The sequence below is a fragment of the Poecilia mexicana genome, unplaced genomic scaffold (genome assembly GCF_051168715.1).
Source record: "Poecilia mexicana isolate PSO_F unplaced genomic scaffold, ASM5116871v1 scaffold_7, whole genome shotgun sequence".
NCBI lineage: Eukaryota > Metazoa > Chordata > Actinopteri > Cyprinodontiformes > Poeciliidae > Poecilia > Poecilia mexicana.
In genome coordinates, this window is record NW_028263376.1 from 15,314,928 (window position 1) to 15,342,201 (window position 27,274).

The following is a 27,274-nucleotide window of genomic DNA, read 5'->3' on the forward strand; positions in this document are numbered from 1 at the left end:
CAAGTCTTGCACCTTTTTCACATTTTGTCTTGTTACAACCACAAATTTTCATGTATTCATTTTGGATTAGGGGTGACAGAAAAATGCAAATGTTAAGTTGAGAGGAAATTAATTAAGACACACACATGTTCCCATTTTTTTTTATATTTGGTTACTTCAGATAAAACTGGTGGCATCTGGATTTTTATCAATGGGTATAAGAGAAAAGAGAAACAATAAATATGCATACCACATTGATTTTAATAAAACTAAACCCAAACCATTATTTTCTCTGATTATACTGCAGGTATGTTGCATTTGGGTCGCTGTTTTGAAACCACTGGCTACCCCCTCCACTGTGAAAACCACTGATAAATCAGGACATCCACTCAGCTCAGGTATTAAGCACAGAACACATTGTCAGATTAATTGAGCGATTGCAGTGTAAATATTAAATGTACCAGACTTACATGTTAATCCCTCTGTCCTCCTCTTGTATTACTCCTCTTCCAATGAGGCTCCATTTAATTTAGAAAAGACAGATTTATGTTTCATGTTCCAGACTGCTGCCCTAAAAATACAATATTGTAATTACAGTAAGCTTCTTATACACTAATACAATTACTGAGGTGAGGAGTTTACACTGTTGTGTGAAGGTGAGGCCTTATGCTCTTTTGATTTTCAGAAACAAGTTTTCTAGGGATAAAGACAATTGATCCTCAAGCATATGTCACATCTTTGAGGGATGAATTTATGCTTCCAGCAGCAGCTGGTAAAACATTCATCAGCTTGGTGCTGTTGGAGGATTGTGGGGTCAACACTGAAGCACTGCAAATCCTTTATTTTAACAACACCCAATTGTAAAATATTGATCAAAAGTATAACTCTTGCACTGTTAAACAGAAACTACACCCAAAGCATCAAAAAGGGAGTTGCTGTTTTTGCAAATGTAGGAATTTAAATTTGAAATGACTAAACTACATACAAAAACGACATAATTAAAGCATCTTGATAGATTGAAATTCAATTGTAGACCCAATTGGGCTTGATGTTCAGCTTTAATGTGCAGTGTTTAATGTACAACAGTAAAAGAAAAAATAACTAAGCTTCACAATAACAAGCATCTCTTTAACAAGCCTGCAGACAAACTGGGTACGCCTTACTTAGTCAGTTAGATGAACTGCCACAACGTTTAGTTGAACCCATAACACATTCATAGGGTAAGGTTAGGGTAGGGTTAGGGATTTTCTTTTCTGACTGCAGCTCTTGGCTCCAGTCAGAGTTGCCTTAAAAAGGATGTTTCAGCAGTGTTATCAGACTTGGTCATTAACAAATTCCTAAGTCAAACTTTACAATCTAAAGAGCCATGTTTTGCACTCAATCCAACTAAATAAAACCTAAAGCTACAAATGTAACATAATTTTCTGAAATAAGACTGTTTATTAATTGTGACTATCTGCTAAAGAGCATTTGTCAGAATGTTTAAAGAACCACAATTTTATTTCAGGTTTTAAAATATGCAAGTAATAAGTAACAATAATTATCATTATTATTACTGGTACTTTTAATGTCATTATAATGTAGAAATTCAATGACAAAAAAAGTAGTGATAGTAATATGTAATACATGCAAAAGAAATGCATGTTCTAGAAGATTTTCAGGTTTTTTTTCAAAGACTTTCTATAACAGAAGTAATGATTTTTAGGTCATTTTCAGTTTTATATCATTTTAATTTAGGGGTATCTTTATTATTATTTTTATGTTGTAGATGGCCCAAGGAGCAACTTGTACCTCAGGTTGCAGATCCCCGGCCTGGACTAAAACTTTGAAAATATCTCAAGAGTAAAACTCGGTTACCACAACACTACCTGCTAGTTTAGGTAGGAGAAACTGTTGGTCATGAACTGAAAATCTGGTTTTTAAGGTGCAGAGCAAAAAAAGGGCATTTATTGTAAAAAAAAAAAAAACAAAAAAACACCCATATTTAAACTTTTTGGATAACATAAAATGCTATCAGAGACAGGAAAAAAAGTGCACATTACCTTAAGCAGACTTTCCCTACACTGAAACATGGTGGTGGCAGCAACATGCTGTGGGGATCCTTTTTCTCCAAGTACAACAGGAAACTGGTCTTAACTGCAAAAAACTTGATCCAAGTTTCATTTTCTGGCAGGACAATGATCTTAAATAAGCAGTTTATAGCATATTCACATGTCAGAATGACCCAGTCAAATCTCTAAGTTATGTTCCAAAGAAAAACCGGCACAAATATAATTTTCTGCTGTTGCATCACAAAAGATTAGAAGTTGTAACTACAGCAAAATATGGTTCCATGAAATCTTCAAACATTCACACAAAAGGTTTTTGTTTGTGTAAAGAACGTAAAAATTGAAGACTGATTGTAACGAGAAAACTCTGTAAGGGGAAATTAAACACAACCATACAAGTTCAGTGGTACAGGTGATGAATGAGTTCCAAAAATAATCAGAATTGATTACATCAATCAGTGTTGTCCCACTGCTTCCTTGCAACGTGTTTAAAGACTTCATCCTGACATCACTGTTGCCATTTGCCTGCTTAATGTGGTCTATGAGAAGGAAAGGAGCCAGATGTTCCCATGGTCCATGTGAAGGTCACCAGTCTGATGGTTGTGATCGACGGCAGATGTTCCCAGAGTTAGCCACACCATATGGCTTCCACTCATCCACAGGCCTTTTCACAGCACAGCCCTTGTAAACACGATTCAGTGTGCTCTTCCCTTTTTTTTGCCCCTGTAGAACATGTCCTAAATCCAATCACATAGTCCCTTTAAAGGGGATGAGGTTGATGAATGGGAATGTGTAGCGGTAGTAGTGACCCATAAGCCTCTGCTGAGATTACAGGCAGCCAGTCAGCCTGCCCTCGTCGGGGCACCAGGAAACAGCTACAGCTTAAAGAGGGATTGTTTGGAAAGACAATAGTGTCTACCTGGTTTTAATCCCTTGCTCTAAAACAGTCCAGGGGATTGACAGAGTTTAATAAATGAAAGTGCTCCTTTAATCAGGATTTGACAAAGTGCCCCTTTGTGTTAATCGGACATTTTTTACAGCATGGTCTTTGACATCTGCCGCAGTGAGTGGTGTTAACCCTCCGTTGCCCTGAGTAAACATTTCCACCATCTCAGCAGCAATAAAAGGGAAGAAACATGGAGTGCAAACCCTTGTTGCTCGCAACAATATCTCTCCTTGGGTTGAATCATCAGCATCATCTGAAATATAGGTGTTATTACTGAAAAACATAAATGTAGCATCAACAGCCTGTTTTAGAGTTAACTAAATACTAAGACACATTGTCATCTGCATAAAAGTGCACTTTAGGTGGCTTTCACAATGTCATTTAAAACCAAATGAAAAATAAACAAGAAAATTAAGCCTTGAGGGACTCCTTTTAAAACCTGCAGGAAACTGGACTTACACAACCATCTGCAGAAACAGTTCTCTAGCCAAAAGTTTCTAAAGCAGACTTTAATTGCTCAAAATGAACACAAATAAAAGTATGTGATGATTATCGTAACCACAAAGGACTGCTTGGATGCAATATTAGGTAAGATTAATTTAAAGTAGAGTGAATGCAAATTCTGCATGACAATAAGACGTTTGCCCTACTGGACAGACTTGTCCTTCATGTATATTTTCAGTGGACAAGATGCTTAAGAACAGAGTGGTGGGGACATTTTGAAAAAAATAAAAAAATAAACTAAAAGTCAAAATGTAGGTTGATGCTGAGTGAAACATGCTTTCACATGTTTTCCTGTTATCTTGCAGCTCATATTTTAAGCATCAATCCAAGATTTGTTTTTCAGCAATGAAGGAATGAAAGCTATCAGTTTTGGGGGTTTTAATATATATAGTTCAAAAGTCTAAAGATAATCCTTTCTAAGAAATGTATTTTTTGTTTCCTGCATGCAAAGCAGCTGACTGTCATTACATCTGGAGGCATTTATCTGCAACTAATCTATAGAGGCAGCTGGCCCAGAGCCATATTGGGGGCACAACCTCATTACTTACTTAGCAGAAGCTAATCGAACAAGAATGTGTAATTACATCAAAACTAAAATGAAAATCTGCATTTTAATAATTAAAGTCCAGCATATCAGCAGTGAAGCATGATAAAATAGTTTCAAAAACCATGGATTACAACCGTAAATCTGAGCAGGCCAGATGTGAGAGCAGGAGGGGCCACATGCTTTCTGAGGCCAGATTAGGGCAAAAATCCCACAGCAGCGCTCCGTCTTTTTTCCACCCCAGCTTAGAGGCTTGTGTCGACTCAACATGCTGTAATCCACCGATTAGCTGATATAATCACCTGTAAATACACCTTGGCGTTGACGTTACCCGGGGCCAGCAAGCTCGGCTCCGACGACCTGAATGCGTGCTGAAAGCAGAGATGAGTCGGATGAACTTTGTGGGAAGCAGACGGCGGTCCCAGACAGACAGCTGTACGCGATATGTGATCCCTGATTTCCCAGAAACTTAGATGAATTATCTCCGGCTCTAAAATGCTCCCAATGAATTGACTAAGTGCTTTGACAGAGCCAAAGTAATGTTGAACCTCTTATCCCACAGATCAGCTTTTAATAAAGATTTAGAACACATTACATTGTTGTTTTAGCAGATGTGTGGACACAACAATGAATACATTCACAGTGTAAGATTAACTAGACCCTTTAAACATTTTCACATTTTTCTAGTAATATCCTAATATGCATGAAATAAGACAACTTACAAGTAACTTTTCAGCAAGAAATAGGAACTAAAGTCAAAAAAGGGCGAGAAAGTATTTGTGTCACTGCCAGATTATTTAACTTATACAAGGCATTTTTCCTAAGTGAAATAATCTGCCAATGGAATTAATTGTTAATTTTCCATTAACAATAATTTCTAGATGCTTGAAGGCACTGCTTTCCATCTGTTCAAATAATTATACCAGTATAGACATGATGAAAATGTCCAGTCATCATCAAGTGCTGAGGAAGGAGACAGTTCTGTATCCCAGAGATGAAAGGGTTTGGTCCAAAATGTGCAAATGGACTCCAATAAAAAAAGCGGAGGAAGTCGTTCCTTCAAAATAAATATTAAAATGCCAGAACACAGTTTGCAAGCGAACACAGGAACAAAGATCTTCACTTTTGGATGTCTTATTGTCTGATGAAAGTGGAACCATTTTGCCAATATAACTATAGCTACTTTTGGAAGAAAAACCAAAAGTAGCAAACTGCTCCTAACTGTGAATTTTGGTGGACATGGACCACAACCCTACGCATAAAGCCAAAGTGTTTACAGAATGGCTTAAGGACAACAAAGTTCTCATGGAAGAGCAGCCCAGAACTTCAGCAAACTGTTAGGAAAATTTTGAAGGGTAATAAAATCTGACATTCTCTCATTACTGTGGCGTTTAGTAAATATAAACTACTTTGGTAATTACAATTGACCTAAAAAGGAAGGTTTGGACTGATTTAGCTGCAAATAGTGAGAAAAAAGGTGTGTGTGTATGTGTGTGTATGTGCGTGCGTGCATTTAAACTTCTGGTTTCAACTGCATCTCTTCTGGAATACCCCAGAACATGCTAGTTTCCCACTGACAACCGGTCTACACTAAATCCAAAACAGACGTGTGGATTGATCAAATTCTGTCTATTTCAATATAAACACAATGACTGTATTGAAAACGAAAAATTTAAGGTATTTTGTAGGGTTTTTTTATTATTTCATAAGACACTTTGTAGTCATTCCTGAAAGAAAAGACATGATTTTGGTTCTTAGCATGTTAATGCCTGACATGACAAAAAAACCAAAATATTAACAAAAACCATTTACAAATCATGAAAACAAACATAAACAAAATCTTATATATAAAACATATCAGGTAATAAATATTACACACAGACAAAAAAACAGAAGTAAACAATTTCATTTACCTATTTGGTTTGGGCATAAAATAAACAGTTACTGATCTGAAAAGCTTTTGTTTTTATCTCCTGGAGAAAGTTGTTCAGCTAAAGCTCTGCAGAATAATCACCACAAACCTCATTCTTCAACCTGCTAACATTACTCAGAAAGAAGCACGTGTAGTGAGACTTTCCTTTCTTCTTGTGAATCCATTTTCATTTTTCTTGTGTGCGCCTCAAGTCGAAACATGTATAGTGCAGAAAAAAAAATACCAAAATGGCTTCAGTCACCCATTTTTAGTCATCAGTTCAGCAAAAAATGCAAACAGTAAACACAAAGTTGAAATTAAGCTGAAATGCGATTGGCTTATTTGGATTGCTTTTTTTGTGGTTGTTTTTGTTTTTAGTTTTTACACAGGCCTCCTATCTTTGGGTGGGTTTGCATAATCAAAGGAGACGGTGATCAGTTTCGGTTCAGTCAAGAATCGAAAACGCATCATACGCAAGCGACTCATTACATGGCTGAAAATTTCACTTCTTTGTTTTGTACTTAAAAGTGTGCAATAATTTCCTTTGTTGAAGCAAATCAGGAGCAATACAAGTGTCCAGGTATTTTTTTGTTTTTTGTTTTTTCTTGCCAACACACAAGCGTATTCAAGATTTGGTGTCTCTTTCTTCAACTCGTGAGTGAGAGGAAGGGAAGAGTTCCATGTCTCCTGTGTGGAGTGCAGGGACGAGGCTGTCGGACCTCCGCCTGGACGTCTCCTCGCTGCAGGTTCCAACCCTCCAGTGCTACTTCTCTTGCAAAGTGCAGGCAGTTAATGACCCCTCCCTTTTTGTTTGAGGAGTCCAAAAACCAATGAAATATAAAAAAAAAACAACTAAGTGATTGTTAATGTATAAATAAAAATGTCCAGAATAGCAACTGCAAGGGAGAGGGCAGTGTGACAAAGAGTGCATCTGTGTCTATAGAAAATCAGTCCATCCAAACAAAACAAGCGCCAACCCTTGTGATGTTGATGTCGCTCTGCCGTTTGGAAAAGTTATACCTCCCTGGAAAGAGAGAAATAAAGATCAATAGGCATGTTGCTACAGATGTAAAATTATCTAAAATCTGCAGTTTGAAATTTCAAAAGCAGCGACTTACGATGCCGTCAGCGTGGAGTTTAGAACAAGAGTGGTGCGTATCTTGTAAAGCTGAGCTAACGTTAGCTTCTTGTGCTGGGCTGGAGATTTCCTCTTTTTGTTTTTGGGTGAATTTGTGTCCTCCGTCGTCGTCGTTGTCGTCGTCGTCTCGCATTTCCCATCTGCTCTGCTAGACGGCGCCGTCTCCCCATCCGGCACTTCTTGTGTCTTACGGTTGAGCATGGCCTCGGCCCGGCTCAGGCTGGCCTGCAGTTTGTCGGAGGGCATGCTGGAGCTCAGGCAGTCTTCGGAGCGGTTGAAGCCGTTCCGCCGCAGCTCCGACAGGCTCTGGCTGTGAGCCAGAGAGGACGGGTCTACGTCCGTGCAGTCCAGTTCCTGGGACTCAGAGTTGAAAGAGTGCGTGTGGGACACGGGGTTTTCCTCGCCGTGGACTCGCTGCAGGAGGTTGTCCTCTGAGCGGGAGAAGGTCAGAGAGGTCAGCCTCTGCATGCATTGAACCTTGGACTGCACAGGAGGCCGCCGGCGAGGTTTGGTTGACTGCACCACAGACAGCTGGGACCCTACAGATGCATTCTCTTCCTCCTCCTCTTCTTCTTCTTCCTCTTCTTCTTCTTCCTCCTCCTCCTCCTCCTGCTCCTGTTCTTCCACTTTCCCATTTTTGCCAAACTCCACCTCCTGGTCTTGCACTTCCTCCACCTCCTCTCCCTCACTTTGGATGGGTTGCGGCCTCAGCTCCTGCTGAAACGACTCAGGAGAGAGGGTACCATACGCACTGTCCATAGAGAGCGACCGCCGCTGCGGATCCAGCTCCTCGTTCTCCTCCTGAATCTGTCCGATGTAAATGATGGGATGCACTCGGTAGGTGGGCTGCTGGAGCTCGGACCTGTCTGACAGGAGAACCAGGTCGGGCTCTGAGTCTCTGCCGGAGCATTCCTCAAAGTTTGTGCTGGAGGCAGGAGATTGCTGGTGCTCAGTCGGCTCATCCACATCCATCACAGACAGGGTCTCGGTCGAACCGTCTGATTGGCTGAAAAGACAGGATTTTGAGCTTTAATAAAAGTGGGTGTCAAAAATGCTAACCACAAGAGTGAAGTCAGGGATGACCAAAGTAGACTTGGATTAATTCTGTGCAGCCCACCGAGTGCATTTCAAGAATTATACAAATTTGGCCCATCCAGCACATGTGGTTGATACAGATAAAGATTTTCTTTAGTCAGGGTAAAATTATTACAAGCATAATTGTCTTACAACACAAAGTATTTTTTTTTTCTAACCAAGTTTTTAGAAGTAGAAAAAAAACTTGATTATCCAGAGACTTTTACTGAAACAGCTTATAAAACAAGATTAGCTAAGCAGCTCCATACATCATAGTGTAAAATCAATGTACATGTCAAAGAACTGAATGTTCCAGTTCCTTATCTGCCTTCACAATGCTTCTCATCTTTTGACAGACATTGCCTTTGGCTATCCTTAAACTTCTTTAGCTCAGGTTATTTTTGACATCGTCTAGTCTACTTCATGTTGTCAGACAGGTCCTACTTAAGTGACTTCTTGATTCGACAAGTAATAGTAATTGAGCCTACGAGTCACTATGTGTGGCTGTACAATAGAAGTAATTTAATATTTCTTTTCTTTGCAGAGTGGAGCAGGGCAGCCACCGGAAATGTTCTTGAATAGTATAGTAAAAGAGCTGAAAATAAACTACAGTAAAATGATATCCATGTTATTCTTTAAACCTATTGTAGTCCTTAACAACTTTGTCTGAAAACGTTAAAAAATTGAGCAATGTTTAAAAAAGTAAAGGCAATTAAAAAGTACCAGTTTAAGAAGTTCTTATTAGTTTTATTAATGCAATATATGCAGAATTATTGCAAAAAGGAAAATCCTTTTTCACCAAGTAATTGTTTTGGTTGTGCACTAAGTGCTTTGTGGTGTGATTTTCTATACAAAATGAATTAAATGCATTGGACCTAAAGGCAAAACTAAGTTTATTCTTAAAAAAAAAAAAAACTAATTTCCTATAGTAAGTATTAAAAAAACAAGTTATTTTGTTTTGAAGAGTCATGTTCCGGGTTTTTTTTTTAAAGTGCTTAGCTGAACCAAAAGCAAAAAGGCTTTTAGGGTTGTAAAAGTTGTCAATCCCTGACTTGGGTAGAAAACTTTTCATAAATTGTCATAGTAACCCGATTGCAGTACTTATTAAATAGGGTTAAATTTGAAAGGATGCAATTGACTTTGAATCTGCAAGCATTATTACATTGAACTGACTCTGTATTTAAGTGCATTGAGACAAAATAGTTTTGAACTGGCACTAATTAAACTGTGCTGAACAGAATTGGTTGAATAATGAGGCCAATAAGTGGAACATCACAGTACCTGGAGTTCTGCTCTTCCTTGTGCCGAAGGATCGGGGAGCTGGTAGCAGAGTTGCTGCTCTCATCTTCCTCTTCCTCCTCATCCTCGGCTGTGCATTTCTTCTGAATGTCCTGCTGCCGGAGGACTTCCTGACTGCGGAGCCTCTGCAGCTGGTTCTAAAAGAAATCACATAACGTTAAAAAACAAAACAAAAAAACACACAAAAAAATAATAATCAGACCATCATATAAGGACTGCAAATCTCTCAGCTGAAATGGGAGAACCATTTCACCAACCTGGACATTGCAAATTGCATCAATCCAGCTTCGCCCCTGGGAGGCGCTGTTGGCTTGGAAAGTGTAAGCTGCAACTGCACTCTTGAACTCATTGAGGTAGATAAGGGTAAAAGAACCTAAAAACACAAAGAAATGCATAATGTCAGTGCCACAGACAGAAAAAGATAAACACTTAATATTTTTATTTTACTGCTCATATTTTGGCATTTTATGCAGGACATTGTTACAGTTCCACCATGTTGCGGATTTCCTGCTTTCCTCCAATTCACATTTCCAGACAAAACAAAACATTTGCATTCTAAATACTAAAATCTGGCCAAAAAAAAAAAACCTAGCGCTCACCAGGATCTTTGAGCTCCTTACAGATGACGTTGTGAATGAGGAGAGGCTGTCTGATAATTTTAACCTTTTCAACTCGTTTCACCGGTTTGGTAACTAGCAGCAGGTCGGTGAACAGGAAACAGTAGACCTCCATCTGCGGGGCAAAAGTCAGAAACCAGGTGTGACTTCAAAGGGCAGAGCGCGTCGTGCGTTTACAAGCGGTCGTGTGACTCAGTCTTACCCTGCTGTCCTTGCCCTCTTTCATCCTCAGAGCTCCCTCCAGGTGCAGCTGTCGAGTCTCCTCCGGTGACGTTTCTCTCATGGGAGACATTAGATCGAAGCGGTTGTACTCTTTGAGGATCTGAAGAGGAGAAGACCCCCCCAAAAAAGAGAGAAAGCGTGAAGCAAGAGCTTACATAAAGCCTCATCACTGACAGCTCTATGGTGTCATAAATTAGCTTCTTGCCTTCTCCACTTCTTCACTGCTGCCCTCCACGGCCTCGTAGGAGTCTATGCGGGCGGAGATGGTGGCCAGCTTCTGCTGCTCCTGACGCTGTCGCATCTGCGAGTCCACGCTGTTGATGAAGCTCTCCACTGTGACCAACTGAAACACACAAAAATACTCATGTTCAAACCTGATGCAGGGTGAATAAGTCCCAGTAGGAACAGTAATGGCTACCAGGATCCTCACCATGCTGCTAACGATGTCGCGGGCCGACGGCTCGTCAGTTTTCTTCAGTATGCTTTTCAGCAGGAGGGGATACTTGGTCAGTCTCTGATGAGGCTTTGCCAACATGTCGGCCAGCTTCAGACGGTTACACTGCTTATGGGTCTCTGCCCACTAAAGACAGAGGCAGGAAGTCAAAAACACAGGAGAAGGATGAGCGTGTCCGATCAGGGCATGCTGAAGGGATGTAGAATCAGCTTTATGGGTGGCAGAGTGGAGTACTAACCGTAACGTACGTCCTGAAGGGCTCGTTGTCCCTGAGAAGCGTGCGCATGTACTCCATGCAGCTCTCCTCCTCCATGCAGTAATGAATGTATGGCTGGAACCTGGACCCAAACTGAAAACATAAAGGCATAAAGCAGATATTACCACATCGGCAAGGGGGGACTCCTTATTGCTTCTTTAGAGCACATCTTCCAGCTCCGTTTTGTCGCTTGTTGTACCCATCGGATGAGTCGGGTGCAAATCATCTGGGATGCGTGATTGATGGGAGCAGAGCTGCTTACGCATTTAGCTGTGCAGGACACTGCACTGGTTACAGGCTAAACTTATGCACCTTACTTTGTTTCTTTACTCAACAAGGCAAACTACTTTTCCCCCTATTTAGATTATGCATAGATTAACACAAAGGCCTTCTTCTTAGTTTTCTCTGTTCTGTATGTATTAAATGTGCCACTTCAAAGTTTTGAATGCAAATTTGATGCTTAATGCTGGGTTGGCTTCAGGTATAGAGCACCTGAAATCACGCCGCTGTCATGTTTTTCCCGTAACTGTATGTAATAAACCTGGTAAATTCTCAAAAACTGAACTCATTTGTATTGTGCGTTTGTTTTTTTTTCTCTTCACTTTCTCTGTCTTTTGGCCATTTGTTGCAGATAGAATACAAGCTTTTCCAGTATAGTTTAGCCACTACTGACCGTCCTGAAGCCATCATGGAGGTGAGTCGGGTCGAGCAGGGCCCGGGCCTCCCTGGCCTTCTTCAGAACGGGCAGCATGACCTGGTTCCACAGTGCGATGTGCAGCCGGACTATCTCCTGGATGTTGCTGAACAGTTTGGTGGGTTCCACATCCGTCAGCAGGCCGCTCTCCTGCAGGTTCAGCAGCCCACACTGGAACAGCTGGAGAAAATGGCATTCAAGTTTACGGTTTACTGTATAGACGGAAATAAATTTTATTACTTCAAAATCCCAACGAGGAAGTGATTGTGTAACTTATCTGCCAAAATACAGATGCATCTTGTTGCACAACACCCTGTAGCAGTATGTGGACTTTATATGTGCGGCGGCATATTACAAAAGCTTCCTTTGTACTTACATCAGTGATGACTCTGAGTTTCTTTATGTAGGTGGCTTCAGTATTCAGCAGCTCCCATATCGCCTCCTGCTGGTGGAACTGTCGCTTCGTCAGCGTCTACATAAAAACACAAAGGTTTTCTTGATGGGTATGACAAATTGGGCCCACACCTTTGTCTCTGGAATACAATTGACTAGTTTACCGGCAGCCACCATAAATAAGTTTCAGGTAAGTTCCAATGAATTTCATGGTAAAAAGAAAAAAAGGAGAATAAACCTGTTAAGTATTAAGCAAAGATTAAGGAATCATTTTATTTTTCATTCTTATAAAGAGATGAGCAAATGTTTGAGCATTTAGATAATGTTTTCTAGGTCCGTGTTAAAAATTGTCACCAACTTCTCCATATAAAAGATAAATAAAGATTAAAATAAAGGATAGAATTCTAATTTCATAGCTTTACATAATATTTGACTTGTTTGTAAAGACCAACTTCTCTTGCTTTTAAGGATATACAACAGAAAAATAAAGAATCTAAAGAATCCTGCCACTTATGTCTGAGAGAAGCTCAGTGACAATACTAGATATGTATGGAAACTATGTGTTAAGTTTTTCCACAAGTGAATTATCCAGCAGCTTTATTTTCATTTCCTTCCAGCTTTAATTTAAAATATTGCTGCCTCCCATGTAACATGGAAGCAGGATGTCAATACTCACTTCTTCTGGCTTGCAGGCGAAAAGCTTTTACTCAGTGGTTATGTATGCAGCGTATTCATAATTAAACGCCAATATGATTCTCTGTACCAAGCTAAAGTGAAATTCTAAACAAAAACATCTTCATTTTTATCCCAGCAGTGAAGTGGAAACATTAAATTCCAAAGGCAAACCAAAGAAAGTGGAGCTACAATTAAACGTGGATCACTCAATCCCATAAACCAGAATAATATTCTCCCATTTTCCAGGGTGTCTCTGAGCAGCACTATGACTATGACTGAGTTATGCAGCTTATATAACCAGCCGTCAGCAGTAAATCTCCCATAGGAGGGAAAATACAGCAACCTGGCAACAATCTGATTAGCCATATAAACATTAACAGGCGAAAGCAAATGACAGAGTAAGATGGATGTTATCGTTTCCAAAGGCATTTACAGCTCTAAATGCAATATGCTTTGTAAGCTTTATTGCTGGAATACAGGTAAGAGGGGAACAGACAAGGATGGATGATAAGGAGGACACCATTTGATCAGCAGCATGGTTTGGTTGAACCACACGATGGAAAATGTTGCTCAGAAGTAGAGGTCGACATTTATCATATCTTTCATCACTTAGGGAAAATTTTCTTATAGGAATTTTGATTTGTTGTACATTTCAATTAGTGATGGTAAATAAAAGAAACTGACAGAATCATCAGTAATTTTATTTTTGCTGTTCGACACTGTTCCACGCAAAAATCCATCAGTAAATTCAAAAATATGATTAAATGTAGCTATTGTGTGAGGCCTAGTGATGTAAATTACACTTTTTAAGTGAAAAAGTGTGAAGAAGCCTGTTTTAAATGGGGTTTTTTTCCAGGAAAAGTATTTAAGTTTGTGGCGTTATGAATGCTGTCAGACATACAGTTACACAAAAAAATAAAAATAAAATGTAGTTTTTAAATCATAGTTATATTGTTACCACAATAGCATAATTGAGTATAAAATAAATAAATACAATTACGAGAATGTATGGGAATAAAAGTCACAATATATAAAGTTATAATGCTACGACTTTATTCTCGTGTTATTTCAACTTTATTTTTGTAATTTTATGACCATTTTTTATTGGTATGGCTTCAATGCTCAGTCTTACCATAGTACCATAAAATATTAAGATAAACTTCTAAGTCCATGATGCCCACCCCTACACTGAGGGACTGTATCACCACACATGGGAACAAATAAGGAGAAAATATTTTGCTTACAGTTATTCTAGACATGAACAAAGTGTTCGTACCTCTGGATCGTCCAGCAGCGTCTTCCAGCTGTCCTCCATGACCAGGTTGGCCTCCTCCTCTCCCTCCCAGGAGTCGTGGTGGAAGGAGAGCTGCCGCGGCACCTTGGGGAGCCCAAATAACGAGTAGGAGTGGAGTTTGCTCTGGAGCTGCTCGAGACGGTCCAACTCCTGCAGCAGGAAAAGTTTCAGATCAGGGCCAAGATTGTATGCTAAGCTCAGTGTTTTTATGCTTTAATGGCGCCTTGATATTTAAATCCAAACGTAGCCACTGCTCAGCTCTTTGTTCAAGCTGGCAGCCTTTACACAGTTATGAAAATGAGCTCTGTGCATTGAGACCACTTTAACAATAGACGACAGGGGAGTCGGGGTGAAGGCTACAGTTGGGCAAAGAAGCTAATTATAAAAGAGTCTGCAGTGAATTTAGAGAGAACATGATTAGATCTGAGCTTATTTGTCTGGTTTTGAGACAGAATGACTGACAGCTGCTGAACCCTGCAGTACAGAGGATGACAGAGGTCCAGGTTCCGGTCCTGAGAGAGCTAAAGGGGGCAAATCGGCTAAAACAGAGATGAGTCTGGAACTGACAAATGACTGATTGTGTCTCTGAACGACATCGGCAGATGTGCTGGATGCGACCGCAGGGTTGGGTTGGACATTTTTAGATGTTGGCACAATGCTCTTCATTTGAGTCAAAGTGGATTAGAAATGTAGATAAAATGGGACAGAGGTCTGAGCAACCAATGAGCTTTAAACCAAAATCTCTCCTCAATGGTTTCATATAGATAAAAAATAAATAAAAAATATGACCTGGATAACTGAAAATAATTTTAAGTTTGATTTAGGGCTGAACGATTAATTAGATCAATTGTGGTGAATCAATTTTTGAAATAATTGTCAATCACTTATTGACTGTGTGTTCTTTGACTTTGTATTTTTATGGGGGTTTTTTATGGAAAGCACTTTGAACAGTATTGTTGCTGAAATGTGCTATGCAAATAGACTTGATTAATCGATTAAACCAATAATCGATTAATCTGGAGTATGCAGACAAAAAGAGGCCATTTGCTGAAATAATAGTGAGTAAGCCAAAACTCTATGAAATATCTACATTTGGCATAGTTTTAGCTTCACTGGGTTCAAATCCTGTAAAATAATCTACTAAGCACCTTTTGCTTTTTAATTATCGGTTAATCAAAAAATAATTAGCATACTGATGTTAAGCAGAGCAGACAAGGTTAACCTTTCACATTAGAAACATTTTAACTGTAGATGTACCTTTTCTACAAATGATAAAGCGTTCACTGAAGAAATGCTTTTATTGCATTTTAGGCAATAAAATGTTTATTTTCATTAGTGAAAAAGGATTTGAAATATTTGTACTTCTAATACTGTATAAAATAAGCTTAAATGCTTAAATGAAAAATCTACAGCAAGTGCAATTTTTTTATCCGATTAATAGCCAGGAAAATCTGTTACCAAAATAATCAGTTGCAGATCTAGTTAGATTTCTTTCAAAATCTAAGAATCCTTTGGATAAAACTTAGTGAGCAAAGGCTTTCCCTTCCACCTACGCCTTTCCATAGCAGCTGCGAGGAAAGTAAGTAAGCCAACAAGTAAAGAGACTCTGAAGGGAAATGATTTCACCAGGGCTGGCGGGATGTGGCCTTCTGACCTCCTCCCACTCCAGCCGGCTACCGTTTTGTTTGCTTCTGAACGCTTTTCTAATGCGAGACGTCTGGGCAGCAGACATGTTCCCCATAGCTTTTAACAACTCATTTCTGGGGTAAGAGAAAGCGTGCTGCTTTGATCGAACCAGCAGGCGCACCTTCTTGGGTTTCACACTCTGGGCTCAGCCTTACCTTGCCAAAGGGCCCCGCTCCGGCGTTGGAGCCGAACAGGCCGCTGAAGCGGCTGGCGGCGCGGTTCTTCCAGCTGTCCGGCCCCGCCCCGACGGCGGGCAGCGAGCCGCCCAGCTGTCCCAGAGCATCCTGGGTCGGAATGTTGGTCTCCCCCAGGAACTCCGTCATGTTCTTCCTCCGTCGAGCCTGACCCTGACAGGAGACACACAGATAAAACTTACAAGATGTACAGTAACAAAACAGAAAATGAAACAAACAGATCACTTATTAGCAATTGTGTCATTTCAAGGGGGAAAAAAAAAAAGATTCCAGTCAGGGAGTTGGAAAGAACGGAATGAGAAAAATATACAAAGACAGGATAAGCAGGAAATCGGAGGGGATTTTCAGGGCTAAGGATGACATCAACTGGCTCGTTAAAGCCATCCTCCTGTTGGGACACAAACAGGAGAGGGAAGAATTGACACTTCCTCCCAGCCAACGCTCATGACATCACAAGGAGCAGGCAGGAGGTTGTTCCATAGGAACAGACGATCCGAGTTTGGCCATTGTTCCCCTGTCAGCAGGCCCCGTCGCGCAGCGCGCTCCTACAAACTCCGTCCACTTTACGAGCAGCAGCAAAGCAAATAAACAAGGGGTCGCCTCAGTATCGGAGGAAGCAGTTGTTTTTGTCGGAGTGTCAGTGCTGAGGAATCTGCTGTTGGTGGCGGTGTGTTTGTGTGTGTGTCCCTGACAGGGGGAGTCAATGACCCTCACCTCATTAAACAAGGGATGGGGAAACTTTACATTCCAGGACACTGACACCGTTGCTGAAACCGGCCGGCCGTTCCGACAAAATTCTTTAACTGATCACCCCCCCTCGACTAAACAGAAACGAACAAACACACACTGTGCAGTCAAAACATTGGAAACACCTCCCCCACCTCCACTACACACACACACACTTTTGCTTTCAGCATCTTGGTCAGACTCGCAATAAAAAATGTTTTTTTGTTGTTTTTTTAAATTATGATTGAGCTGCACATCTGGAGTTACATTTGACTTGGATGAAGCTGAAACTGCTCTGATTTTTTTTTTTTTAATCAATCCAAATTTTCTCTTTTCTTTTAAAAATTAGACATTTTAATGTAACCAGTATGTGCTGTGAGCTCCTTGATAGAGGTATCAGTATTGACTGACATAAAATTACAGGATTATCCCAATTCCAGCATGAAAGCGTGCACTCTTAACTTTTACTGAGCTCCATGCAAAGTGGAGCAATGAACATGCAGTGTTGATGCATTTACTGAGCGAGGTCAATGTTTTCAGCAAGAGTTGAAGAAGAAAGTTTAAACTATTTGTTTAATATGTTTTTCACCATATACAGCCAGAACTCCAACACACAAAAAAAAAAAGCTATTGTGTTCTGCATTACTGGACAGAACACGATACAATCGTGTTCTGTCCAGTACTATGTTTTTATATATAGTAATCTTTGAACGAAGCAACTCTTTTTTCTTTCTCAATATTAACCAAAGCTACAACCCCATCCCTACTTATCCGTTTTGATGCATTTCAGATACATAAAATCTGACTTTTAGTCAGTATTTTATCCGTCAGTCACTAGTCAGAGATGCTTAGGGATCCATAGTGAATTGTTTGATTTTCAGCATTCATTTTGATTTTCTGATTACTGACCATTCAGAAATTCCAGAATCTGATTTCATTTTGTTCAGTGAACAAATCAGCAAAGATACAGTAATTGGTACATCCTTGCTGTTGATGTCGTTAGTGAGACACTTGAAGTCGATTCCAGAATCAATAAAAGTGTTTAAAATGAAGTCAGTATAGAAAAGATATAAGAAGCTATTTAAACAAAAACTGCTTTTTATGACATGTTCAGGCTTGTCCAAGGATCATTAATGCTAGAAGATAGCAAGAGAGAGCAAGAGATGCAGCAGATAACAGGAAGCTTAATCACAGAATGAGAAAAGGGCTTTGTTTAATCTGGTTGAACAGATTCAATCTTATTGAACAAATTAAACAATGTTCAACCAGTTGGATCGTCCTGGATCACACTGGAGTTGGAAATGTTAGGAGTCTTTTGAAAATCCAGCAGTTAATGTAAAGGTCAACATTCTTTTGGAAATGCAAAATTATGGTAGTGGTAGCTGCTCTAATCGCTACAATAAGATGGGAAAATCAGTGGGTAATCCTTCTGACTTTGTTATAAGATGAACACAGCTCTCGGTCATACAGTGTGAAGCTCAATCTGCTCCAGATGTAAATAAACACCACCAGTAATGGCAGGGATACTAGAGAAGGTACTTTGAATGCTGCTTTCTTCTTATATTATTATTATTATTTTAAATAGAAGAACATGCAAAAAGATGGCCTGCACAGAAATTAGTGATCAACACAATAACCTGGATGGTGCATCCCAAACACACTTAAATCAATGGTACTACGAAACAACCTTATGTTTTATCTGTGAGAAATTTTTTGCAAAGTAGATTAGCAATGTAACTAAAAAGAGACAATCTGTCTTTCAGAAAGAAAGTGCTGAAAACAGGAAAGTTTGCATCCATTTCAGAGAAAAGGAAACCAAAATCGAGCCATTTTGGGTTTCTTAACAAGTGGAAGAGGATGCAGGTGTCAGGAAGTCCACATGGTAAGAAAGAAAAAACCTGGACCATTTCCCAGTTCGAGCACAGCACTTAAATCCTCACTCAGTATAGAAAGCAGACATGAGAAAGTTTTGAGCTAATCTGATCCAACATAAAGATAACACATTTTCTTCCTGAGAACTTTCAGCAAAACAAAATGTTTCCATAGACTAAACCAAAGTCTGGAAGTTGCAATTAAACAGAGGATAAAAGCCATCAACAGTTTCCCACCATAGCAATGGAGCTTACCATTGAAGCCAGAGGCATGTCAAAAGTAACAAAAACCATTCTAATCCTTCAGAGGGGTTCATGGACCGCAGCCCATCCTCATGCCAGCTGCTGCCCTCACTCAACTTCTCGCCTCCTCCTTTTCCACTTCCACTGGTGGGAGTCTTGTGTATCCACTCCTTCACCCAGACAGTTCTTATGAAGATGGCAAACCGCTAATATTTCCCTAAAAGCACTTCAGAAAGGCTCCAGCTGACAAGATCCAGTGCCTCCTGGTTTAATCTGAGTCCTGTCAAGTTATCTGACCGGTCAGTTTGCGGACCTTCTTCTGACACGTCCAGCCTGCTTACATTTCACCCGAACACTGGTCTGAAGTCATAGCAACCAGGAGGATCCTGCCTCAATGTGCTAGCTCTTGGGAAGGCTGATCTGAATATCTGGAGGTGGAGTCAGAGTGTGACAGCTTGCAGGCAGGGAGCTCCTCGGTCGAAACAGCCGTCCCGGTGCTTTTGACGATGACAAATGCTCTGTTTGGCACTTTCTTCAAGCAGCCACGCCGCTTGTGTCTTGCAAAACACACCCGTTTCCATTTTTTCAAGATGAGTATTTGTTCATAAGGAAGAAGCTTACTAAAAAACCTGAGACTTTCACAAGGGGTGAGCATGTCATTTTCGCGACACGTCCGCCCCCGAGGCACAGTCTTTGTTCTCAAGAAGCGTCTGTTTTTCTTAGAGACCTTTGAACAATGCCAGGCTACATGGCAAAAAACAAGGAAAGAAATTTCCAAATAGCCAAACAGGAAATCCCCTTTGTTTACTTGTTTCAGCACATTTAATCGGCTGCTGTAGCACAATAGATAAGCACATTGAGCTCCCCGCCTTTCCATCAGCAGCAAAAAAAAGTTTGAACGCCTTCCAGAGCAGAGAAGTATACCTCAAATATAAACAGAAATATTCTGTAATTTATTGAAGATATTACTTCAGGTCAGTGTGCTGCCAAGTGGCCCATGAGCTCCTCTTGAACTAACATTAAGCAGCTGTATTCATGTCTGCCTGAATAATTGTGTTTACAGGGTCTTTGTTGAGTCTACTATGTAAACTTGTCCATGTAGAGGGAAGCAAAAATACTGAGGCTTTCTCCATTTAAGTCCAGTGGTTCACAAAAGACCATAACACCAAGTTGACTGACATTTTTACACAATAGTTCAACACGATATGGACTTTATTGTTATCTTATGTCATAAAAACAAATGGCGAAAAAGAAAAAAATAACTTTCTGTCCATGAGCATGGAAGATTGTATGAAAGGTGAGATTTAATTATGCATTACAGTTTTACTAACAGAAATGTTCCCTGAAGTCATAATTCTTACCAACATTGACTTCAAAATTCAACACGGTCCCCATGCAAGTAAAACTTGGTGATGACTGCAGATAAATCATTTCCTTTTTTAAGATTTATCATACTAGATGTTTAACAGCATTATGCAATCTTCAGTGAATGTGTTGGATGTAATGTTTGAAGGCACTACATGCAGAGACTTGCATCACATTTAGCTTTCATTGCTAACAGTAGGAAGCATGGTCTTCTTAGCTTGTTAGCATGCTTTTTTAGCCAATAATTGCTAGCATGCTTGAGAACAATTTCGCAATCTCAGCAGATTTACAAACTGCATCTAGAGAAATGTTTACTTTACGTGATGTTTTTGATTAGCTTTCATTTAAAGCAGAGATAGGTGTGAACAACTCAATTTTTTTGCCTTGCTTATGCTAATTTGCTTTATTTCACAGTTGGTTAGCTTTTTATTTACAATGCCAATTGCCGATACCAAAACTTTTGAACACCTCTAAAGGAAACCACAGGGAACCATGAAGTTAGCAAAATGCTGAGTTTAACTGGAATACTTTAAGTTTTAATTTTATATCAGTTCAAGATCCAAGTTTTAATTTCAAAGGTAAATATCTTGCCAGATGAAGAGATTCCTGGCAAATCACGTTATCTTGTAAATAATTGTGTCAGGTTTTTATTTTGATACCACAAAAGAAGTCCCAAACTATAACTGTTTGGGAGCCATTGTTCTAGGTTAATGGAATCAAACTGAGCTTGGAGTTTTATCTTATCTACCGCAGCTTGTGGCATTAACCTCACCCTGGAAAAAGCAAAAATCTTTAAGCAACCTGATTGAATTAAAATAAGTGGTGAGAAGAAATCTGCTTCAACCCCCACCCTCTCACTCTTCTACTCTCCTGCTGTGGTGGCCCCCTCCCCAATGGTAGTCATCTGATAACAGCTGGCTTTGATCATGTGGGGGGTGACTAATGATCAGAAAACAGTGCGACACAGACTTTCCTGAGAACTCGAACCCAAATAGATCCAGTCAAAAATAAATAAAATACCCCCATCAAGAGAGGATAACCAGGAAACGAGCCATAAAAGGCCTCGGTGGTCTGGATGTGCACAAAACAAGCAGAGCAGCACATTTAAATAAAGCAACAAAGCAAAACATAATCTCAACCAAACAAATGTCACAATCTCCCAGTTGCATTCATATGAAAAACAAAAACAATACCATTCGTCAAGTCATGAGTATAGAGGCATCTACAAATTGGCTTTGGGACAATTGAACTTTACTACTTAATTTGCTCATTTAACTTGGGACCCATGTAATTAACTAAGCCAATGCTCGTCAGTTTCATTTCTTTGTAAGGATTGGGTTTCATGAATTATAAGTAGCTCAAAAATAGTCCAATTTTAAGCGGAAGTCAATAGTACATTTATCAAAACCTTTGTTTGCGCTTTATTTTCATTAGCAGTGATTCTGATCAACTCAGATTATGACCCCTAATCAAAATAAAAGTCATCATCACACAATAAGCAGATTCAATAAAATTATTTTAAGCCATCTGTGGTGAAAGTGGATAAAATTAAAGAACGACTGGGACAAAATATCCGGTGGCAAACATGTACTTTCCATATCAACAAACTAAGGTACAAATTGACCAAAACTGCAATGAAATGATATTGCCAAAAGGTGAAATAACCTGCATCTCTGCAAGTCTCTCACCTGAGTGAAATTTGCCGGTTGTGTTGTGTCGGGAGGCGGCGACTCGGGGATCTCTGGGTCCAGGTGCAGCAGGTCCCAGCTGTGCCAGGATGTCAAGCGACTAAAACGAACCATTTTCCACAGAAAATATGGGAAATCCAACCAACACCAAGGTTTAAATTTAGTACTATCTTCTGAGGGATCAAGAGTAGATCAACCTCCACAAGTCAGGACAGACCCATGTGTCCAAGTGCATAGGTGGGAGAGCTCTGTGAAGCATTGCCGTTTCTTCCTTTGTGTGGCTGCTGGCCGACCGGAGCCTGCAGATAAGGTGTGCTGCAGGCCAACGGTCACACAAACAACAATCATAAAGGTGTGTTTGAGCCTTGCAGTAATCTCCACCTTCAGGCATTAAGAGAAAGTCTTTGTCTTCCAGGTTCTTTCTCGTCAACACACACAATATTTATCTCCACCTACACCATATGAGGAAAATACAGCTTTCTGCTAAATGCTAATATAATTATTAGGTACTAGCACACTGGGGTAGTTTCATGCTTTTCTCATTATTAGCGTAATGAAAGAGCAAGTTGCCAAACATGAGTCATTAAACTGTTCCCACGCAAGCAGTGGCTGGGCAAACTGGATATTGAAAGCAGAAACTACAGTGAAGGGAATCCAATTTTAGATGCAAACAAAAGAAGATGACGATGGGTGATTCACAATGTTTTGGAATGTGAGTGAATTATGAGCCATTATTCACAAGAAAGCAAAGATTACAAATAGTAATCCATGTCTAGAACTGACGAAGAACTGTTTAATACCAAAACATGCTGGGTTTAATGCTACTTAAAAAATACAGCGGATGGTTTTTCACAAAGTAGAGCTGACGCCATGGCTAACAATTATACGTCTTTCACTGATGTTTACCATGTTAAACAGCGTCTGCCCATAACAGATTTCTGTTCAGCTTCTGCTTTTTTGGTCACATAAATATTTGACAGATTTTCACCAGATGAAGATGGTTAAAGTCATTTCAAATATCAGTTTTTGAGGGGAAAATGGCTTTCCCAGCCAACCTGGCCTTGTGTGAAAAAGTAGCTATGCCCTAATAACTGGTTATGCCATTCTTGAGAGCAAGAACTGCCATTAAGCATTTTTGGATAACTCTCATTCAGTTTTTACATCACTGTGGGGGAATCTTTGCCCACTTTTCTTGGCAAAATTATTTCAATTCAGCCACATCGGATAGTGTTTGAGTATGAAAAGTCTGTTTACGCATGTTGACTGGATTTTTGTCCAGACCAAACTTATTATTTTACCCAAGACACAATCTGATAGCAGTTTTTTCTTCTTCAGGACTTTCTGATAGAGAGCAGCATGGCTATATCAATTTAGTCTTGCAGAACCAAAGAACTCAAGACCATCACCTTATTAACACCTCCTTTAGTTTGGAAAGCTTTTTTTGGACTAACTTAACTGCTTTTGTATTTACTCTGATCATATTTGTCTGGTACTGAAAGAGCTTGATGGTCTATATGTAAAAGGCACATACTTCAGTTTCACATTACATCTTTGTTAAATTGTAGATGCAGTTCAAAAAATAAAATCAAAAAGTGGATGCATCTCAGATCTCCAAGTGAAACTACAATATTTATTCATAAAAAAATATTAATTTAGGTGTTTAATGATGAGCTGCAAGCCATAATCATTACAATTAGCCTACGGATTGTGGTATTCAAGCATATTAATAGAAAATTTGGTGGAAGAAAAAAAGTGTGGTAGAAAAAGGTGCAAAAATCAGACATAACATCATCTCACTTTTCAATTATATTCTAAAATATTGTGATGAAAATGCATGTTATATTTTCACTCCGTAGAGTGTTTATGCAGTTGTGTCTTAGTGAAAATCTTTATAACTGCAACATTTTCCAGTCTGCCTGATGCTGATTAAGCAAATGTCATTTGAATCTATAATAATGTCAATAAGGCCATCCATCCCAATGTTTTTAGGTCAGAGTCACATTGCTGACCCATATGGTGTAATGTATAGAGTGAAAAGATTCTGCATTATCAAGTAACAGCAAGCAATTAATAAATGACAAAAGCCATGACAAGCATCTTCTGCCAGGCAGACGACTAAACGTGACAAAAACTGAGGCTGCTCTCAAAACCTGAGTACAACAAGTCATTAAAACAATACAGCCATAGTCCGTCACCTGCTGAAGGCTTTTGGGCTTTTTGACTCATTGTAGATTTACATCCTAAGGCTTCTAGGTGCTTCTGTGACAACTGACAGATTTTCCCAGAACTGAGTCATTTAAAGAAACAGTATCCATCTTTCCTGTCTGTTACACAGCAAACTCACCCAACCCTGAGGCAGATCCAGGAGTATCGGTGTCTTTTAGTATGAGGAGGTAAGTCTTAACATTACTAAGCACCATCTACTGTTGACTTTTTGTATTATGTCTAAAAATGTTCTAAAAATGAGATCAATAAAAACAGTTTTATGGGAACAACAAACATTTGAGTACCTTTCTCACTTTCTCAGATGTTTCACTGTCCAACTTAATACAAACATTGTTTATTTTGAAAAGTTAGTCATAGAAGAAAGAAAGCTTTTGACTCTTAGTGTAGTCATTTTGAGTAAACAGTGGATGGCTCCACATGATTTAAGAGACAAAACACAAACCAGGATCTGATTGTTTGCTACTTTGGGCCCTACAAGTGAATTAACATAAAGTTAAAAAAAACATCAGAAATGGCCTTAGAGAAGCAAGTGCTGTTGGTCATTTCAAAATAATTTTAAAACAGTCCACAGGGATGGATCTCCCAGTGGGTCAGACGATGCAAAGCTCGGAAAACAAGAAAACAAATCAAAACCAAAAGGTCTTTCTTAGACATCACAAGTTACAGTCAAGCATCACAGTTCATTACAGTTCAATCAGATAGAGACTGAACAAGTTTGGCTTGTTTAAAAAGGCTGCCTAGAGAAAACTGTGTTCAACAAGATTATGATCCACTTAAGTCTGTTTCTCAGTTACAAGACAAGTAGAACAAACTGTCAGGGAAGAAAAGAGGTCACACTGTAGTGAATACAATTTTGGACACAAAGCATGGTGGTGGAGGGTTGATGATTTGACCTGGTTTTGCACCTGGTGTCCATCGAGCTGTCCATTAACATTTCTGTACGTCAAAGTATTCCAGAAAGAAACTAGGCCAAAGTTAATCAAGAACTGGGTAATTAACATCTTAAAGCACTGAATCGCCACTATTAGCTAATAAAAAAAAAAGCAAAGAATCAAGCTATTGCAATGGCCCAGTCAAAGTCCACATCTCCACTTTCCTGAAATGATGTACCAGGACTTAAATAAAGCTGGGCATAAACGAAGGCCTCTTATCCCCAATGATCTGATGAGGAATGTGGGGAAAAAAATTCCTTCACTGGAACTAAAACTGATGGAGACATGAAGGAAAAGAGCTACTGCTCATAATGAATCATGACATTTCCGGTTTTCCCCAAAGACTCCATTAACTGTCTGGATGGGAGTTTAGATGTTACTGAACAAAACTACACAGAGATTCAACCGGCACCAAAATGTATTAAAACTATAAGGAGCCTGCAGTACATTCTGCAGTGTGTATGTGCGTGCGTGCGTGCGTGCGTGCGTGCGACTGGTGATTTATTGTGGGTTTGAACCTTGACACACACATGGAGGATCCATTAAATGACAGATCCACTCCTGTGAAAGCCAACAGCCTCCAACTGAACCCGTAATGTGAACCTAATCACAGTGATTTGTATCTCTGGATCAAATAATGTCGCCGTGGGTTTACAGACACCACCCTGCAAGATGCCTGATTCGCATAAGCCAATCATGTTTTTGCTAACTGCTCCATGGCAACAGATCGATGGGAGGTTTTATGACCTGGCCAACTGACAGCGAGCAAGGATCAATGTACTGCACATGTTTATACACCAGCCCTGGGCTCCAGACGACAGAGCTATCTTTATGATGACTATAAACCAATCTCAGTTTCAGTTTGTTGAAACAAGCACAATGAAGCAACAGCACCCTCCACAATTACTGGTATAGGTAATAAATACAAGTAAAAATGTCGTAATTTTAACCTGACATGGAGCAATTTTGAAAAATCCAACCTTTGATTTATTTAGGATGAAAAGAGTCATCTTCTTCTTGGCTCTCCAAACAATTCCTATAAAATTTATAAATGTGGGCTGCGATTATTTCTGGCTGTTTTGTACCTTTTTTTATGACACTTTTTCCCTTCCACGTAATTTTCTATTGATATGCTTGAATACCACAATCTGTAGGCTCATCTTTATTATGGAATACAGAAAATGAAATATAGACCAATACCTAAATTTATCAGTTTTTGTGGAATGAGTCTATATCAAACTTTAGCTTTAGGATTTGAAGACCTGTGATATTCATTTCTTTGATTGACATCTTAATTTGAGATGTCATTTAGTCCTTAAGTTGGTCATAGTGTCAAAATTGCAGTTATTTTATTCTTGTTTAACTTGATTCTTATCACATAATTCATCACCTGAGATGAAGATTAGGCTTTTCACCAACAAACCATCCATAAATTTAGCTTAAAACGGCTGAGTTTGAGTGAAAACAGCTGTTCGCAAATGTTAAGTACGGTGAATGATATGTGATGCTGAGGGCCTCCTTTGCTTTCAAATGCCTGCAAAGTGTCATATTATAGCTTTCTTTCTGCATGATAATGATCCAACATTATTCAATGTGTAAAGCAAAAGTGTTTTAAGGATTAAAGACTTCACTTTAGCAGATGTGTTACATCTCCTGCTCCGTGTCTGGAGAGCTGGGTCTCCATTTCTCCATTTGGAAAAACTATGCAACCATAGCCAGTCGCATTAACCCCTTTGCCTAATGAATGCGGCGGACATTAGTAGAAATTCTTGTTGGGTCTTCACTGTGACCTCAGATTCCACAGAGTGAAGCTGTAAAAGTTCAGGTCTGAATTTATTTTATGTGTGGATTAAAAATGATCTGCTACAGCACAAACACTGCAGAAGAATGGAATATTTAACAATGGAGGGACAAAGGGTCAGCAGCACTTTATGAGGTCAGTCAGCAGGAGAGGAATGCATCTTTGACCAATCAGAGGACTTGGCTCAGTGTCTGTTATAAAATAATTTGAATCAACAGAGCTCCCAGCAGCCAATCACAACACTGCCAGTGATAGTAAACTGTAATATTAATACAATAAAAACATTGAAATTCGAATTTCAAACAAAAGAATATCTCATAAAGTCGGCACATGTTGAGTTCCTGCTAAAGAAAATCCTTTAAGGATGCTGAGGGAGTGGTGAGGAAAATCTGCACAAAAATACAAACTCAGAACTAGATTTGATCTGTTTTGGTTTTATGAACTAATCAAAATAACCAGGGAATAATTTGAACAAACAGCGACCCCTGCTGTC

General features: G+C 39.5%; 1 protein-coding gene across 2 annotated transcripts in view; it reads right to left on the minus strand.

Moving 5' to 3' along the window:
- Nucleotides 1-5,692: 5,692 nt before the first annotated feature.
- plekhg5b (pleckstrin homology domain containing, family G (with RhoGef domain) member 5b) overlaps nt 5,693-27,274 on the minus strand; it is an 80,363-nt gene continuing 58,781 nt past the window's right edge. For both annotated transcript variants that reach the window (XM_088007141.1, XM_088007142.1), the window contains 13 exons: nt 15,891-16,082; nt 14,032-14,199; nt 12,064-12,159; nt 11,667-11,867; nt 10,976-11,086; nt 10,714-10,863; nt 10,489-10,626; nt 10,264-10,383; nt 10,044-10,176; nt 9,702-9,817; nt 9,427-9,581; nt 7,052-8,077; nt 5,693-6,957 (listed from right to left, as the gene is read on the minus strand). In XM_088007141.1, the coding sequence (XP_087863267.1) occupies nt 6,948-6,957; nt 7,052-8,077; nt 9,427-9,581; nt 9,702-9,817; nt 10,044-10,176; nt 10,264-10,383; nt 10,489-10,626; nt 10,714-10,863; nt 10,976-11,086; nt 11,667-11,867; nt 12,064-12,159; nt 14,032-14,199; nt 15,891-16,082 (2,616 nt within the window). In that variant the 3' untranslated portion in view covers nt 5,693-6,947. The remainder of the gene's footprint in view (nt 6,958-7,051; nt 8,078-9,426; nt 9,582-9,701; nt 9,818-10,043; nt 10,177-10,263; nt 10,384-10,488; nt 10,627-10,713; nt 10,864-10,975; nt 11,087-11,666; nt 11,868-12,063; nt 12,160-14,031; nt 14,200-15,890; nt 16,083-27,274) is intronic.